The sequence below is a fragment of the Jatropha curcas genome, chromosome 6 (assembly GCF_041381405.1).
Source record: "Jatropha curcas cultivar XTBG-Jc1 chromosome 6, XTBG_Jcur_1.0, whole genome shotgun sequence".
In the NCBI taxonomy this organism is placed as follows: domain Eukaryota; kingdom Viridiplantae; phylum Streptophyta; class Magnoliopsida; order Malpighiales; family Euphorbiaceae; genus Jatropha; species Jatropha curcas.
The window spans coordinates 18782145-18799214 of NC_143156.1; the positions used below are offsets into that span (position 1 = coordinate 18782145).

At 31.2% G+C, this 17070-nt stretch overlaps 2 protein-coding genes across 3 annotated transcripts; one reads left to right on the plus strand and one right to left on the minus strand.

Annotated features, from left to right (window-relative positions):
- The first annotated feature begins 2954 nt into the window (after window positions 1-2954).
- LOC149495661 (ferric reduction oxidase 7, chloroplastic-like) lies at window positions 2955-9340 on the plus strand. 2 transcript variants are annotated; one of them, XM_089723497.1, is made up of 7 exons: window positions 2955-3248; window positions 3318-3414; window positions 5156-5356; window positions 7193-7351; window positions 7787-8042; window positions 8155-8569; window positions 8652-9340. In XM_089723497.1, the coding sequence occupies exons 1-7, from the start codon at window positions 3011-3013 to the stop codon at window positions 8819-8821; spliced, it is 1536 nt and encodes a 511-aa protein (XP_089579623.1). In that variant the 5' UTR covers window positions 2955-3010; the 3' UTR covers window positions 8822-9340. The 2 variants fall into 2 exon arrangements, with proteins under 2 accessions (XP_089579623.1, XP_089579624.1); XM_089723498.1 differs by lacking the exon at window positions 7193-7351 and having other exon boundaries at window positions 2958-3248.
- Window positions 9341-9447: 107 nt separating this feature from the next.
- On the minus strand, window positions 9448-11162 carry LOC149495662 (pentatricopeptide repeat-containing protein At5g04780, mitochondrial-like). Its single transcript, XM_089723229.1, is given in 2 exon segments — window positions 9448-10211; window positions 10214-11162. Coding segments are annotated over 2 exon segments (1395 nt in total). The 3' UTR covers window positions 9448-9765.
- Between the last annotated feature and the right edge of the window lie 5908 nt (window positions 11163-17070).

Consider the following 17070-nt stretch of genomic DNA (forward strand, 5'->3'; position numbering starts at 1 on the left):
ATACTACGTATTATTGATTATACTAAGTAATTAATAAAATAAGTCATTTGTTTACTAAGTAATTATACTAAGTAAGTTAATAAAAGAAAATAAATGTATAATATTATTTCAATTTTATTCATTACTAATTTATTTAGTCATTTTTTTAGTTAAATAATTGTTATTTCTTAAAATATGTCATTTCTTTACTTAATTATGTATTTCTTATATTATTTGCAATTGATATTTACTAAGTAGTTTTAATTTTTTATTTAGTAACCACAAACACTGCAAATTACACTACAAACACTATAAATTACACTACAATTGCATTCAGATGGAAAAAAAAAAACAAAGAAAAAAAAAACAATAATAACTACAAAAAACGAAATACATTCACATAAAAAACGAAAACCACAAAAAAAAACCAAAAAAAAAAAAGACAGCAAGAGGCGTACCTGACCAGGCGAACACGAACGAAGGAGGAAAAATCTCAGGAGACAAGGGCTCCTCCTGCGATTGGCGCTGCAAGAGAGCGGAGGAGGAGGTGGCTGGGCTGGATATGGCTGCGACAGAGAGGAGAAGGAGAAGGAAGGAGGAGAGCTCGCTTGCGCAAGGCGACCAAGGGCTTATAAAGCCCTATTTTTTTGCGACCGATTAAAAAGTCGGTCGTAATTTTTAATCATGTGATAAAAATTGCAACCGACTTGCGACCAACACAATCGATAGCAAAACTGTCGGTTGTCGGTTGCAAATCGGTTGCAGAACAAAAGCTAAATTTGGCACTGAACTGCAGCAGCAATTTTGCGACAGGCTTTTAAACGGTCTCAAATCCGTCGTAGAATCGGTCGTAAATTCATCACAATGGGGCTGCAAAATGAAAACCAAACTGGCAGGAATTATTGGCACTAGAATTAGCAACAGATATTATATCGGTCGCAAATCCCTCGCAAAATCTCTCGCCGTTTGGTCGCAAATCCTTCGATAGATATTCAACCTCCCAATCATTGCAATTGGTTGTAAGATCATCGCAATATTACGACCAATGTGCGTCGGTCGCAAAAATCGATCGTAAAAGCGGGTTTTTTTTTGTAGTGTATGATCACATTGACAATCACACAAATAACATAATAACAGTACTCACAATTATTAACAACTTCACATAATCACATCACGTGAAAATTGGTCTGTGGTGTCACCAAAATCCCTGATGAGCCATCCTCCCACATGGCCCATCCTCTCATGATGTGTGCACCAGGGAGCTGATCCCTCATATATGGCTAACCGGTCTCAACCTCACTTGACCAACCCTCTCATCATTCATTTCATTTCATTTCATCATTTTTTTATACTCTCTTTTCTTTATCATACCAACGGGAGGCCACCCTGTGGTTTTCCATATCATCCATATTTATCATTAGGTGCACATGGGACTCTGATCTCCCCATACGTGGCCGACGGTTGCATTCCATATTTTCATCATTTCTAGGACTGTCCTCATAAACCCATGTTGATCCACTTCATCCCAATTCCACACAAACAAGGGACAACATTTTCATAACACAAATAATCAAGCATTGCAATTAAATGCAAGCACATCAAATAATTAAATATCGTGATGCAAGTGCACAATTAAACATTCATTTTCAATTACAATTAGATGAAGGAGTAGATAACAATATAATATAACAATTGATCCTTGGAAAATAAATAAATAAATAAATAATAAAATAATAATAAAGCAAATAAAGAACTTCATTAATATATATCAAGTTAAAGAATTTATCTAAATAAACCTACTAACTTAATTATTAATTATGACTCGCCTAGATTCCATTGATATTCCGGCAAAACCTCCCCTAAAATTTGATATTCCACAATTCAATAATAAATTCTCAAAGCCCATCCATCGGGCAATTCACCTCAGCTCATCCCATCCGCCATAACCATATTCATCAATCATTTGATCGCTCAATTCACACATATATGCACTTAATAATTTCAAAGCAATTAATTAACAAATTGTATTAACATCCGAGCATGTTCCAATGATATTATTAACTGTTCTATAACTAATTACTAAATAACTAAACAATTTATAAATAAAACTTGTTTTGCCAAGTTAAATACATGGTTAAGTTTTTAGTTCTTTGCAAAAACTTGTGAGTTATGGTTAATGCTAAGTGTTAGGACTATTCCCATTGTAATAGATTTTGCTCTTGCCCTTAAAAAGAGTTTGATAATGGAGGATTTCAAGATGGTTTCTTGAGGAGAAGATGTAGGCGTGAGCAGTACATAACCACTATAATTTTTGTTGTTGATTTTTTCATATTCTCCGTCTTTATGATATTGCTAGACTTTTCACACTCATATACTTTAAATCTTAATGATATGATGTTATCTTAATTACTCAATCATTCCATGTTTTGATTTGTCGAATCTTTGTAATTAATATTGATTTAAATAAAAAATGTTTATGAGTTGCAGGGTTACCTAATTTAGTGAGCTATTTTTAAATAATCTTTATTTTTAGATAATATTTCTGCTTAAGTAAGTTATATAATTTTAAAATCTGAAAATTATAATATTGTGCTTCTGCTTTACTTGAAAAAATGTCTTTAAAACTCTAAATTTTTATAAATGACAATTCACCCTCTCTTGTATATAGCACATGAGGACCTACACAATAAAATTAAAATACGTGTGAAATGTTACAGTTTATATTATTTTATTATGTATAATTAGTGCAATAACTCTCACATTATTTTATTATGTATAACTAGTGCAAGAACTCGTGACAAAATCAGAAGGTGCTGAAAACGACATGCTTGTGAAATACCATATGGGTTGGGTCGAACCAACAAAACTTGGGGAAATCAAAAAAACAACTGCAATTAATCAAAATTCTCAATTCATTTGGTTTAGGTAGTCACTATTTTGACTTACAGCTAAATTTTTCTCCTATATTTTTGCAGTTTGGAACATAATGGCTTTTAGCACAATTTAGTTAATAAGTTCAGTGATCTTCGGTATGGATAAACACTCAACTCAAGAGCTTCTTCTTTCAAATGGAAATCTCCAAATGACAGATTATGTTAGTAAAAAAGCTGCCGTTTTCTCTTTAATACTCAAATGGATTCTTAAGATTGCAATGTTGGCAGCTTTCATTGCTTGGCTTACTGTTGTTTTCATGTATCCGATAGAGTCACTTCAAACATGGTTTAAAAATTGGACTCAAGCCTCTGCTGATTCTTTTCTTGGCTTTACAGGTTAATTAGCTTCTTCCTTTTTTTTTTCTTTGGTTAATTAGTTCTAAAATTTTGTATTGCAATTTGCAGGAGGTGTATTTCTGATATTCAATGGGCCACTTATCATTATTGCATTACTTTCTATACCATACCTTACCCTTTGCTCCAGGGAAGAGGAGCTCCAAAAGTATGTTTTTAACAACACACAATTCATTAGGACAAAATTTCCTATGTTTTTATGTTAACTTCATCTTAATTTCTTATGGTATTGGGAGTTAGAATGCAGGGAGAGGGAGTAGGGTTTTCAGTGTGCCACTGTGTTCTGATTCGTTTTTTCTGGGTTTGAATAGTTACATTGACAAAGATAAAGGGGGCAGGGGGCCTTGTCCCCAAGCTCCCTAATGAAATAGTCTCTACTGCAATGAATCATGAGCCCTAAGGATAGACATTTGGCAAGCAGATATCAAAGCACACTGAGAGTCCTTTAACTCCCAACCTGCACCTGCACCTGCAAATGTAGATTTATGCTTGAAAGATGCTTTTGTACTGCATTATAAAAATCCCACAGCAAGCCTTTTCAATAAAACAGCTCGAGCATTTCCATTCACATTAGATTTGACCTGTAAAACCTAGGCCTGCTACCAAGAACAAAACTAGGTAAAACCTATATTTAAGGCAAAAGCAGCAGATGATCTACAATTCTGCCAAACAATTGAGTTCCTATGCTTCCATAGTATCGGGATAACCATGCAAAACACTTGAACATCCGAGACGGAGAAAACATTGAACACATTCAACAAACCGTTCACTGTAAAATCATGTTGCAACTCATAAATGTCGATAACACCAACTAGAACATGGTTCCAACGTTCTCTCACAAATTTACAGTCAACAAACAAGTGCAGTAGAGGTTCATCGAAATTCTGAACACCCACCCTCGATATTAGATATTTTATTTTCAGTGGAATTTCCAAGTTCCAAACAGAGTCCAATAACGTTTTGTCACGCCTCGACTCTAAACACCAGCTTGCAGGTAAGTGCTTGCTCTCGGGGTCAACGGATGTGTGCTCGCCTTCGTCCATGAGGCTTCGTGGGCTTCAGAGGGGTCAGGGCCCAGTTCAAGCCCACTTGACTTGTGCAATCTGGCCTGGCCCACTTGATAGAGTGGCGGTTAGTTGGGATGACTGCTATTTCATCCCATAAAAACCCATAAAAACCCAGATTAAGGCCTCCATAAGATTTTGGGCAACACATAACTTCCCATCTTAGCCATATAATACCTCTAGAGTCATTCCAGCCATTGCCACATAAAAAGTATTGGAAAGCAAGAAGATACTCATTGTATAGGTCGAAACGAATTAGATGACAGACTTTATTGTTGCGGGTCTCTCCAACACGTGGGACCCACATACATTTGAAAAGAAAAAAAAGAGAAAATGAGTGGTGTTGTGGGTCACTCCGACATATAGGACTCACAAAAAGTTTGAAAAAAAAAAAACAAGAAGCACGTTTTTGTTGTTCAAAAGAGGCAGCAAAATTAAAAAAGAGTACGCGTTCCTTTTCAACAAAAGTTGGTGGATGCGTTGATTAAAACGCATCCCCTTCTCTTATTTTATAGGAGAAGGTTTTCTTAATGAAAACGTACAAAAACAAAAGCATAAAATACATAGAGTGTATAAAATTTTAAGAAAGGATTTCTAAAATTGGGAAGAAGAGAAAATAACTTTTTCTCTAAAATAGCTTTTTTCTCTAAAATAGCTTCTTTTATTTTTGGCTTTTTTTTTTCTCAAACTTTTATTTAAGAAAGATATGGATATTTATTACTTTCATTGATTCAATATATAATAAGACATTTGAGGTATTTGCATAGGTATTAACGAAGCAATTAATTTTCGTAAATTTTAATAAATTTTTTTTTCTTTTAACAGGAAAGGGGGAGCAAAAAGAAGAGGTCACGGACTGGGGACATTCCCAATTGTTGTGGATGGACCTTTTGGTGTAGTTTCTGCGGCAGAGTTCATTGGGATTCTAGTCTTTCTCGGATATATCGCATGGGTTGCTTGCATTTACGCTGTGCAGAAGATCAGTGTCATTTTTACAAATCCTGAGTATACTATTGGAGACAAATGGTACGGTTTTGTCTTTCTCTTTTTAATTCTATTTTATTTTATATATAATTTATTTTATATCTCAGCCTAATCATTACGCTACGGTTAGTAAATATTGATTATTTATTGACCTTATCTTTGTGGCTTTTATTTTGTAATATTGTATTATTTTCGTTGCGGCCTACGTAACTAACTGCCAGTCCAAGGCAAGTAGATTAGTCGGCAGTTGCCATTCCCTTAGTTATAGCTAACAAACTTGGAGTTGGAGTAAAATATATCCAACTAACCAGAAAAAAAAAAAGGGAAAAAAAAAAATTACTTAAACTTCGAGTTCTAATTGATAATTGAGGGATAAAATGGAATGGCATGGATGTTTTCTCCCTTAACTAGAAATTTCGAGTTCGAGCCCTGAATATGAAATCCTTTTAAACATTCGAAAACAGAGTGCTTTGCTTTTTTTTGTGGACTTGTCCATTGTGAATCTAAATTAATCAGACAAGTGGATTTTAAAAATCAAATGTTTAAAAAAAAAGTAAAAAATGATAAACCAATGTCATAGGTAAGAATTTCCGTGACAAGAAATACACTAAAATCGTGTTAGATTTTTAAAAATAATTGCAAATTTCGGGTTGTATCGAGTTAAAATTGTGTTAGATTTTTAAAAAAATTATTGAGTTTGATGAAAATAAAAGGGTGTGCTCATATGTAGAAAACTACTCCAGTTTTCTAGAAAAGTTTTCTAAGAAAACTGAAAAATATAATTTTGTATTCAAATCACTCAATTTTCTATTTGGAAAACTAGAAAACAGTTTTCTATTTTTCAAAATTTTAACTAAGATTTGAAATTTTCATAGTTTTTCTTTATAACAAAAGACATGTTTTCCACTTTTTTAAAATGAGATTTTCATAATTAAAATTATAATATCTATAAATAATTTTTTCTATAAAATATTTTCATTTGAAAAAATAAAAATATTTTTTAAGTAAAATAAAATTTATATTATGCTTTAATAAATAATTAATTTAATTATTATAAATATATTATATCCTTTATTTTTAAAAAATTTTACAAAATGGTACAAAATGATATTATTATTATAATAATAAATAGTAAATATTTAAAAACTTTTACATACAAAATTTCTAAATTTATTTTATAATATTTTATTTCTTTTACTTATAAAAATTATAAATAATGTTTGTGAAGTTAAATTAAAATATTACTATTTTTTATAACTAAGGGAAAGCATTTTCTATTTTCTAATTTTCATTTTCTAAGAAAACTGTTTTCTTAAAACACAGAAAATAGAAAAAAAAAATATTTTCTGTAAGTAAATGTATCAAGGATTTCATAAGATTTCCACATATTCCACTAGAATTCGATGTAAAGTTTTATAGAATTGGTGAGACTTTTTTTTATAGATTTTAATTGACTTTGATGGAATCATAATGATTTTTATATATACAATCAAAATTAATTTCATGACATAATTGAATAAATTAAAAGGTTTCTAATTGAAAAATTAAAAAACGATGAGGGACAAAAAGATGTGCCATATTCTCCAAAATCGTTTTTTCTTTTTTTTGTTAAAATCTTACTGTCATGAACAGTAAAAGACCTGCAATGGCCATCATCATCGTTGCCCATCCTGCCCTCCTAGAACAGTCGCGATGTGGTTGGAAGATCACGGGCTTCTTATCCCTTAACTGAACAGTTTCAACGAAATGCTTCCCTTGCGGAGTGGTAGAGTTGGTTCTGTCAGCTCCTACTACTACAGGTCTAATTAACTATAATGCTCTTGGCTCTCTTTTCCTTGGCATTCCCCAATTATCTTTGCTCCAATCGCATCCTTTCAGTGTGTCGTCTAGTCCTCTGGATGGTAAAAATCGCATATCTCTTCTCATCAAAGCTGCTGGAGACTGGACAAATGGACTTAAAGACAATGTTGAGACTAATAATAAGATTAGAGCTTCTGTTGAAGGGCCTTATGGTAATCGGTTACCATACCACTTGATGTATGTACTCGTTTTTTACTTAAGATGCTACGTCTAATGAATAAGGAGAATAATGCTTAATTTGCCTTTGAACTTCACACATAATGTACAATTTATTTGAAATTGATCAATTTTAATAGGAATTTTGAACTAGGAGACTAAATAAATATATTTTTTGACTGAAATGAGTGTGTTGGTTAAGTCACTGAGCAAAAATGAAAAATGCGTTAAAATTGAGAGAAAACCATGTAATTATTATTATTATTTTCCATAATGTCTTTCACATATGTTAGCGGGTCAAAAAATGGATCAAATTCATCTTTGGATTGAAAATTCTTATTAAATTGATTAAAAACTCCATTTTGGAGTACATTGAAATCATGAATGTTGTTGGGGTAAATTTAGCATTATTTGAACAAATAATATGGACTAACTAAAGTTTTTGTATTTTCATAGGTATGAAAATCTTGTTTTAGTAGCAGGTGGAATTGGGATATCGCCATTCATTGCCGTTCTGAGTGATGTTATTCATCGTATTAATCAAGGAAAGACATGTCTTCCGAGAAACATTACTCTTGTTTGGGCTGTCAAAAAGTCAGATGAGCTTTCTCTTCTTTCCACAATTAACACGAACTCACTTGTTCCTTTACCATTTGATGTGCTTCATCTCGAGATACTTATTTATGTCACTCGAGAACAAGAATCTCCATTGGTAAGTTGCATATTTAATTATTCTTGCTGCTAATTTTCTTCTACAAGAAAATAATTTCTTTCAAATTCAGTAATTAGCTTGATCGATAACAAATTATTGTCACTTCTATCAGGAAATCGGAGCATTGTACGAGACTGTGAGATCTGCCTCTTCTATCTCTTCTTTCTCCAGTGGGACTGCCATATCTGCTCTAGTTAGCACAGGGAATAAAACATGGTTTGGAGCTTATGTGATATCATCAACAGTTGGCTTGGTCCTGTTAATGACTTTACTAAATGTCTTTTATATAACCCCATTTAATATAACTAATTGGTGGCATCAAGGATTGCTTCTTCTAGCCTGCATGGTTGGCGGTGTTGTAATCTTTGGTGGTGCTGTGGTTGCTTTATGGCATATCTGGGAGAAGAGAAACTTAGTAGAGATCAATGGCGGACAGGGAAATGAACACACAGTAAACGAGGATTCATTTTTGGAAAATCTTGCCGGCTCAACTACTGTTCAGTATGGATCAAGACCAGACTTTAAAGGTACATTTAAATTCATATGATCTTAAATCACAGTGAACTAAATAAAATAATGAAATGTCAATAATGACTTCTCTGCCTGCAGAAATTTTTGGATCCATATCTAGGCTCTGGGGCGATGTTGATGTGGGAGTGATAGTATGTGGTCCTCCAAATCTGGAGTCAAGTGTTGCTGCAGAATGCAGATCAATTAACATGGGCAGAAAATCCGATGATCCGGTTTTCCATTTCAACAGTCACTCTTTCAGTTTCTAGTTTCTATTTCCTATTTTGTTGGGACTACAAACATCCATGTCTCTTATTAGCAATAATGTCTGATAAATGAATCTAAGTGCCCAATAATGTCTGATAAATGAATCTAAGTGCAGATGAAAGCAAAACCTATAGTTTATGAAAGAACTACTCACAGAATGCAGCATTACTTGAAACTTCTTATACTCGCATAAGTTACTGTCACCTGAGTAAGAGGAGTACATAAACTGAAAGCGGAATCAGGAAGCCATTCTACCGATGAAGTCTAAAGATGTTGTCAAATAAGCTCATATTAGTATACAAAAAGCAGGTTGTTTTTTTTTTTTTTGAAAGAAAGCAGGTTGTTAGTTATGCTAATTTAGTTAGTTATGTAACAGCACAACCATCTCAAGGTAGAAAAGCAGCTCCTTGCCCTTACTTTCAAGAATGAAGTTTGCTTACCTGTAAACTTTTAGTTGCCATGTCCAATTTCACTTGCTAATATAGATGTTGCGACTTCAAAAGCACTATTTCTATTTACAAGTGGCCTACCTCTGTTACCTTGCTAAACATTTTTACCGCAAGGCAAATCCACAACCGACTTTCACTCTTGAACTTGAGTCTTATTAAGAGTCTTTTCCCAATTTTATTTCCCACTAACAACAAACAAATCAGGGAGAAAAATGTAGAGAAATGAAAATTTGAAAATATTAACCGTTAACTTGTAAGTAAGATCTCTAAGATTTAGGGCAGAAACCTTAATTCCAGTCCGCCCATCAAAAGAAGTTCCGTATCTACTTAATTGATTTTAACATGTTGTTGCACAATGTATAGCAGGTTCTCAGATGAATGAGATGGTGATTGCTGAAATTTGTTCTCAATCCTGAATTTTTACAAAGAGCTTGGACAGTCACTCAACAATGTTTAGTTTGATTGACAACCGCCATGACCGAGTTACTTACTAGCATTCACCAGAACTCCCTACAAGAACAACATCCATCCTTAAAATGATGAAATCTGTTTACATCCCTAACAATAATGTCCCTCTTTGTAATGCTTGATGCAAGGTTCATAAAAGAATGACAATCCCCACAGATCCGAAGATTCTTCATAATCCTGATTGGCAGAGCGGGTGGTAAGCTTATGAGTCCAAAAATAAGTGCTAGCTTCTCACTATGGTGTCTTAAAAGTTCTTCTTTTCTGTTCTCATTGACATCATGGAAGTCATAGTCTATCTCAGCCTTGTAACCTAGTTTCTTCATAACTTCCAGAAACTTATCTAACTCTAAATAAATATCAGCCATTCTAGGATGTTTTCTCTCTCCAGCAATAAACACATGAACTTTGTCTTTAATTTCAATCCAACTCTTACCTGTCTCCTTCTTCATCTCATTTTCTTTAAGGAGCATCTTTACTTTGCAGCCTTCTTCCACTTCTTATTAGCAGAATATGCATTTGACAGTAAAACATAGTTTCCAGCATTATCCGGTTCCATCTCAAACAAATTCTCAGCTGCAATTTCAGCTAATTCAAGGCTCCCATGTGTCCCGTAAGATGCCAAAATTGATCTCCACATGGAAGCTGTAGCAGCAAATGGCAAATTCTTTATCAACTCATGAGCTTCGTGTATTAAACCTGCCCTAGCAAGAATATCAATCATGCATGCGTAGTGAAGGACATTTGGCGACACATTGTCCTCTCCTGTCATAAGCTTGAAATAGCTCCGTCCCATATCAACGAGACCCTTATGACTGCATGCTGACAATAGTGAAACATAGGTCATTTCGTCTGGGCACAAACCTACCTGCTGCATTTTTTCAAACAAAATCATTACTTCCCAAGAGTAAGAATTCTTAGCAAACCCAGAAATCGTTACATTCCATAAAACAATATTCTTCCCTTGAGCATCCAAGAATGCAATATAAGACTCTTTTACAACACCCCATTTAGCATACACGTCAACAAGAGAAGAAGCCACAAAATTGTTAGAACCAAACCCAGTTTTAAAAACAATAGAATGCACCTGTCTTCCTTCAATTAGGGCTGCCAAACCTGCAAAAGCACAAATAACAGATGACATTGTGAACTGGTTATATTCTATCCCAGTTGCTTGAGCTCTGGTAAAAAATTCCAGAGCCTCCTCATAAAGCTGATTTTGCACAAACCCCGCCACCATTGAACTCCACGTAACAACACTCTTATCTGACATCGCTTCAAAAACATAGATAGCATCCTGCATAAAACCACTTTTGGCATAAATATCAACTAATGCAGTACCCACGAAAACATCTGCATCAATTGCCGCCTTCGTCGCAAATGCATGTAATTGCTTACACGCAAAAGCATTGCTTCTTGCAGCACACATTTGCACCAAATCAATGACAGTAAGAATATTTTAAAAATTGTTCTGACTTTACCTTTTTGTTCCTAGTGTATGATCAGAAATACTTTCATTTCAATAAGAAACTTTTATTCTCATTGATTTGGTCTATGAATAAAGTTATAGACCCAATTTAGATAAAATTTTCCCTCCACCGAAATTAAAAGAGTATGCAATAATTAACAAGAGTTCATTGTCTGGCCATTTGGAAAATTTTGACATAGGATTTATTTATTAAAGAGATGATAGCATGGCAATATATGAAATCTATTCTTATGATAATATTGGAGTTTGAATGTATGAGCGATGATGCTGAAATGTAGAAGAGTTTTGGCTATCAAGATTTTAATTTGGGACTATTGTAACGTAAGGAAAGCTATTATAGTTTTTCTGTAGAATTTTTCGAAAAATTTTTAAGTCACACTTTGAGGATCCATAAGAATTGATATATAAGAGTGTATGATGTATCTTATATTAATTTTATGATCTTAGCATGTTTAGTCATGTGCCTCTAGCACAACATTGACATCCATTGTCTAATCTTTTATGACCGAATAATGAGTGTTACAGATATAACATTACATGTTTGACGTACTCATTTCTCCAATCAGGTAAGATAAAACTTACCACCTCCATCTTCATTAATACATCATACTCATCATGAGAAAACAAATAGATGTGATGATCAGATAAAATGTACCAAATGAAAGTTCCTGCGACCATAAACCTTTTAAAGTATTTGTACTAGAGAGTTTGTCCCTCATATTCACAATACTGGTAAATATATTCTCTAACAAGCTACTTAAGATTTATATTCAATAAAATAATTACTTTATTGAAGTGAATATATTAGCATTTCCATTAACAGGACAATATTTACAAGTCAAATCCATAAATTGACACTTGCATTTTATCAAAAAAAAAAAAAAAAAAAAAGTGTAGCGCTTAAAACTTTCGACGGACTTATTATGCTCCTGAAATTATGAATTTGATAGCATTGTATCATTCTCTGTACTAGTAATAACCATTTTTTTCGTGTTTTGACATTTATATGCAAAATATATACTTGAGGCGGTATAAGTATAATTTTTGAAACAATAATTTTTCACATTTTTCAAATATTTAATAAGTATTTAATTGATCTAATTTTATAAGATTGAATGTTCAATAAAATAATTTTTGCAAGTTGAAGTACTTAATAGATATAATTTTATAAATTAAAGTGTTCAATAAATCAATATAAAAATTAAGGGCGCCACAAAATTTTTTACATAAAAATATATAAGTGAATTTATCCATTTGCCAACAATTACACTATATATAAAATATATGGCTTTAGGGTAATGCCCTATCCTTAAGCCTATATGTCCAATGATTATTCGTCTTTTAAACTCATATTCGCAAAATTTTATACTATTATTGAGTATGTTCTTACTTCCCTATTTTTATGGCATTAATTCTAATTGAGAACTTTAATATAATATATTATTTAAAAGTTTAATTTAATTGCTTAGTTTAATTTTTAATTTTTTTACTGAAAAATAAAAATAGTTTAATTTTAATTGATTATGTTAATTTTCTACTTTAATCTAAATTCTATTAGGAAGTTTAATCTAATATATTATTTAAAGTTTTAATTAATTGGTTAGTTTCATTTTTCATTATGTAATTAAATACTATATTTTAATATATTTATTTTATATATTAAAGTATTTGGAATTTCTTATCATATAATATTTATTTTGTTAAACTAGCCGTTTGTTGCCGTGAAGATTTGAGTTATGAATTTTTTTTTTTCTCTAAGCATAACTAGAATATATCAATTGCATATATAAATTCTATTTTCAGGATAGACCAATACATAATGAAGCTACATAATTTCAGAAGTTATGCCTTTGTTTTTTTGAAAAAAAAAAAAGATTTATTGTACAAGTAAAATATTGATGTATAACAAAAGGAATAAAGGTCAATCTGATTTCTGAACTTGTTTAGCAGAATAAAAAAAGGTCAGATTTGACTTTTTATGCCAATTTAGCCCTTGAACTTGTATAAAATAATTAAAAACATTCGATTTCACTTTTTAGGCTAATTTAACCCCTTATTTAAAATGATTTAAAAAATCATAATTGACATTTTGAGTCAATTTAACCTCTAATTCATCATTGTACTTATAACATGAAAAATCATTATAATTAAAAAATCATACTTGATATTTTGAGTCAATTCAACTTCTAATTATTCATTGTACTTACAATGTGAAAATCATTATATAAACATTTATTAAAATTGTAGTTGGAATTGTTTTTTAAAAAATTAATTAATTATAAAATATAGAAAAATGATATATGAAGTATATTTGTATTTCTCTTTACCTTGATTGATGGTTTTGATTTATAAATATGTATTAATTTGAACATTTTAAAATTAATCTCAATTATTGGATTATAGCTTGTGAAATCTATACATTTTTCATATTAAATAAATTAAAGTTTTAAAGCATGTTTATAAATTTATTATGTTATAAGATGAATTTTAAATTTATACTTATAAGTGTTGAAAAAGTTTGATATGAGTGTTCTTAGTGTAGGACAAAAAGGGATAAAAAGTAAATCATGTTAAATTAAATCAATTATTAATTTAGAAAAATAAAATAAGTTCAAGGGTTAAATTGACCTAAAAAGTGATATGGGATCTTTTTGATCATGTTAAACAAGTTCAAGGACCAAATTGAGTTTTATTCCTATAACAAAATAAGGCATGTAAGCAATTTAAATATCCAAACAGATTAAATGGCAGTTTGATTATTTGTTCCGGAAGTGTGAAGTGATATTATTCTCTATTTGATCTTGCAGCATTATTGTCCCATGATTTTTATACTCATCCGTCCCAAAAAGATAATACATCTTTCCTTTTTGGTTTGTCTCAAAATATAGTCCACTTTCATTTTTTGTATTATAGTTAATTCTTGAATTGTCTACTATGTCTTTATTAAATTTTACCAAATTTTCAATACCCCTCACTAATTCTTAGTTATTATTTTAACACTCATTGTTATTTAAGATGGGCATAATAGGAAAGTATATGAATAAAATTGTCATTTAACTATATTTTTTAATCTGTGTGAAAAAAAAAAAAAGTAGACTATCTTCTTGGGATGAGGAATAATTAATAGATTTTGATGTTTTTAATTATAAGTTCTCAGGTAATATTTTAAGAGGTCAATTGAAAATCTTAATTTAAGTATTGAAAATAAAACTTAAATTCTTCTAATTTATAATGTTCTAAATTTTTAAAAATATGGTTAAATAATTTACTATTAGAGTCTATTAGTTAAATACAATAAAATATGGTTAAATAATTTACTATTAGAGTCTATTAGTTAAATAATGATATTTTTTTAAATATATTATTTCTCTTTGATTTATACGTATTTTGATTACTTACACATTATTGTATTTTAAAATTTTTTATAACTCTAATTTAACAAAAAAAAAAAGATGGAATTATAGTATTTGAATAATATATTAAATACGAAATTTTTTCTTTTTTTAGTCTAATACAATATTTTTGAAAAAGATAGACTATAAAAGTTTGAATTAATGAAAAAATGGTTATTTAAGCATAGTTGCTATATTTTTATTTTTGGCTTTTATATATTAAAGACGAAATAAAGAGAAAATTCAAGAGTTCTGTTTTGATTTAATATTTTATTTTATTTTTTCCAGAACTTGTCGAATTTTATTTAATTTTCTATAATTTAATTGGATGTATTTTTTTAAATAATTTCTAAAATAGATATAAAGATAATTAGACCTTTGAGATTTTAATTTTTTTCAAATAAATATATAGGACTTAAAAATTTTTGAATTTAATCTTATTATATCTATCTATAAAATGAGAAAGGACATCCCACTACCAATATTATTACTTATACGTTAATCCATATATGAAGCCGAGAACTTTAAGTAATTTATTTTTAGATTATATAAAAGACATGGAATAAAAAATATTACATATTATTGATAAAATTTCAATTTAATTTTATCTGACAAAAATAATTAATGTGAATATCAAATTCATATTTTATACTGTGGCTATATAAAGTAAGTATTGATTTATTAGATTAATGTCATAGCATCGCCAAATTATAAAATATTTTGCAATACGGTAAATGTAAATTTCTAGTTATTTTATTGTCACGATCCGTTTTCATGGGTCGGATCGACGCTAGGGCCTACCGAGGTAAGCTTAAGGCCCTCGAGGCCTGTAGTAAGCCTAAACTATAAGACTTAACTATATCAATGTCTGTTTCAAGCATTCAGCCCATATTGTTATGCATTATAAATCTCATTATTTTATTATTCTTTAGCCTAAATATAACATCTTAAACAATTTATAACTCGGGCCTAAAAATAAAACAATAGACACATAATATGGGCTAACAGATTCAAGCATTTTCATAAATGATTAATTGAATATCCTTATCAGTTTATGGATTTTATTCCTACAACTGCGGAGTTCAATATTAAATAGAACATTTAGATTTTGTAAACTCATAATTACACTAAATACTGAAATTAAATATTTTCTTTTCTAGCTTTGCGGTGAAGGAAACAAAGCTTTAACTGGGGTTTAGAAGAATCTACTTCCTGAAAAATTAAACAAGATATGTCAGTTTTATAAGGAATAATAATTATTGCACAACAGATGCATTCACACGAATGTGTAAATATATGAATCTAGTTATTCGACTAGTTATATCACTATAAAAAATAGAATTTTTTTTGCGACCGACCAATCCGTCGCAAAATAAGAGAAATCGGTCACTAAATGACATCAGCGATCGATTTGCGACGGATATGTATCGGACGCAAAAGTGCTCATCGCAAACAGTTTTACGACCGATTTATTTAGCGGTCGAAAATTAGCGACCGACTAATCGGTCCGCAAAATTCTGACTATCGGTCGCTAATTTTTGTCGTGTTTTCATTTTGAAAAGCCTGTCGCAAATTGGTCGCAGATTTCTTCAATTGCAATTACGTAAAGTGGTCGCAAATTTTGAAAGTGATTGGTTGGTGATCTGTCGCAAATTTGAATTTAACGGTTATAATTTTGGTTGCAATTCGGTCGCAAGTCGGTAGCAAAATGTAATTACAGAAAAAAATTAAATAATATTAAAACCAATATTTTTTTGCACTGTCAAAATTCTGTATATATATACATCACAATCACAAGCATCATCATCAAGATCACAACACAATAATAATGTAAGAATAGAATTATTAATGTAATGTACTATACAAAATATGAAAAAATCACAGATAGCTAAAAAGGTCCGAAATCAAATTTATGAAGTCGGTACTCTATACGATCCTGTGTTGTAGCATCGGCAAGAGTATTTGCTGGATGTATCATAGTGTTGGCAGGAGTGACCAACGTATCGTCTACAGTATCCGTATCAAGAGGAGACGTAATGGCTGATGCAGAGCTATAGAAACATCTTGATCTATAGTAGGCAAAGGATCAAAGGGAAAAGTACCAGCACCATGCTGACTGGACATCCGCATGACATACGCTCGAAGCTCTGCAAGTTGTTTCTCCTACTTGTCAATACGAGCTCATAATGCATTAATCTCCTTAACACTGTGGTCAGGCTATGGTCGTGAGGAAGCTGTAGAAGTGTCAGATGCTGAGGCAGAGCTGCAATAAAACTGTGATTCCTGAGACCAGATGCCATATACTTTCCTCTTCTTTGAGCCCCCTATAGCCTCCAGATAAAGTACTAGCTCATCAATTCTTGACTCAGCTTCAGATCCAGCCTGAGAAGAAATAACACGCTTGCGAGCTGCACTGTAGTTCTCCTGAAAACAACAAAATTAATTCATCAATACAA

What these genes read in the sequence shown, in the direction of transcription:
- LOC149495661 (XM_089723497.1), top strand. Translation starts at nt 3,011, where the DNA reads ATGGATAAACACTCAACTCAAGAGCTTCTTCTTTCAAATGGAAATCTC. An exon ending in TTCTTTTCTTGGCTTTACAG is followed by an intron (nt 3,249 to 3,317) that starts GTTAATTAGCTT and finishes TGCAATTTGCAG; the next exon opens with GAGGTGTATTTCTGATATTC. An exon ending in ATCAAGACCAGACTTTAAAG is followed by an intron (nt 8,570 to 8,651) that starts GTACATTTAAAT and finishes CTCTGCCTGCAG; the next exon opens with AAATTTTTGGATCCATATCT.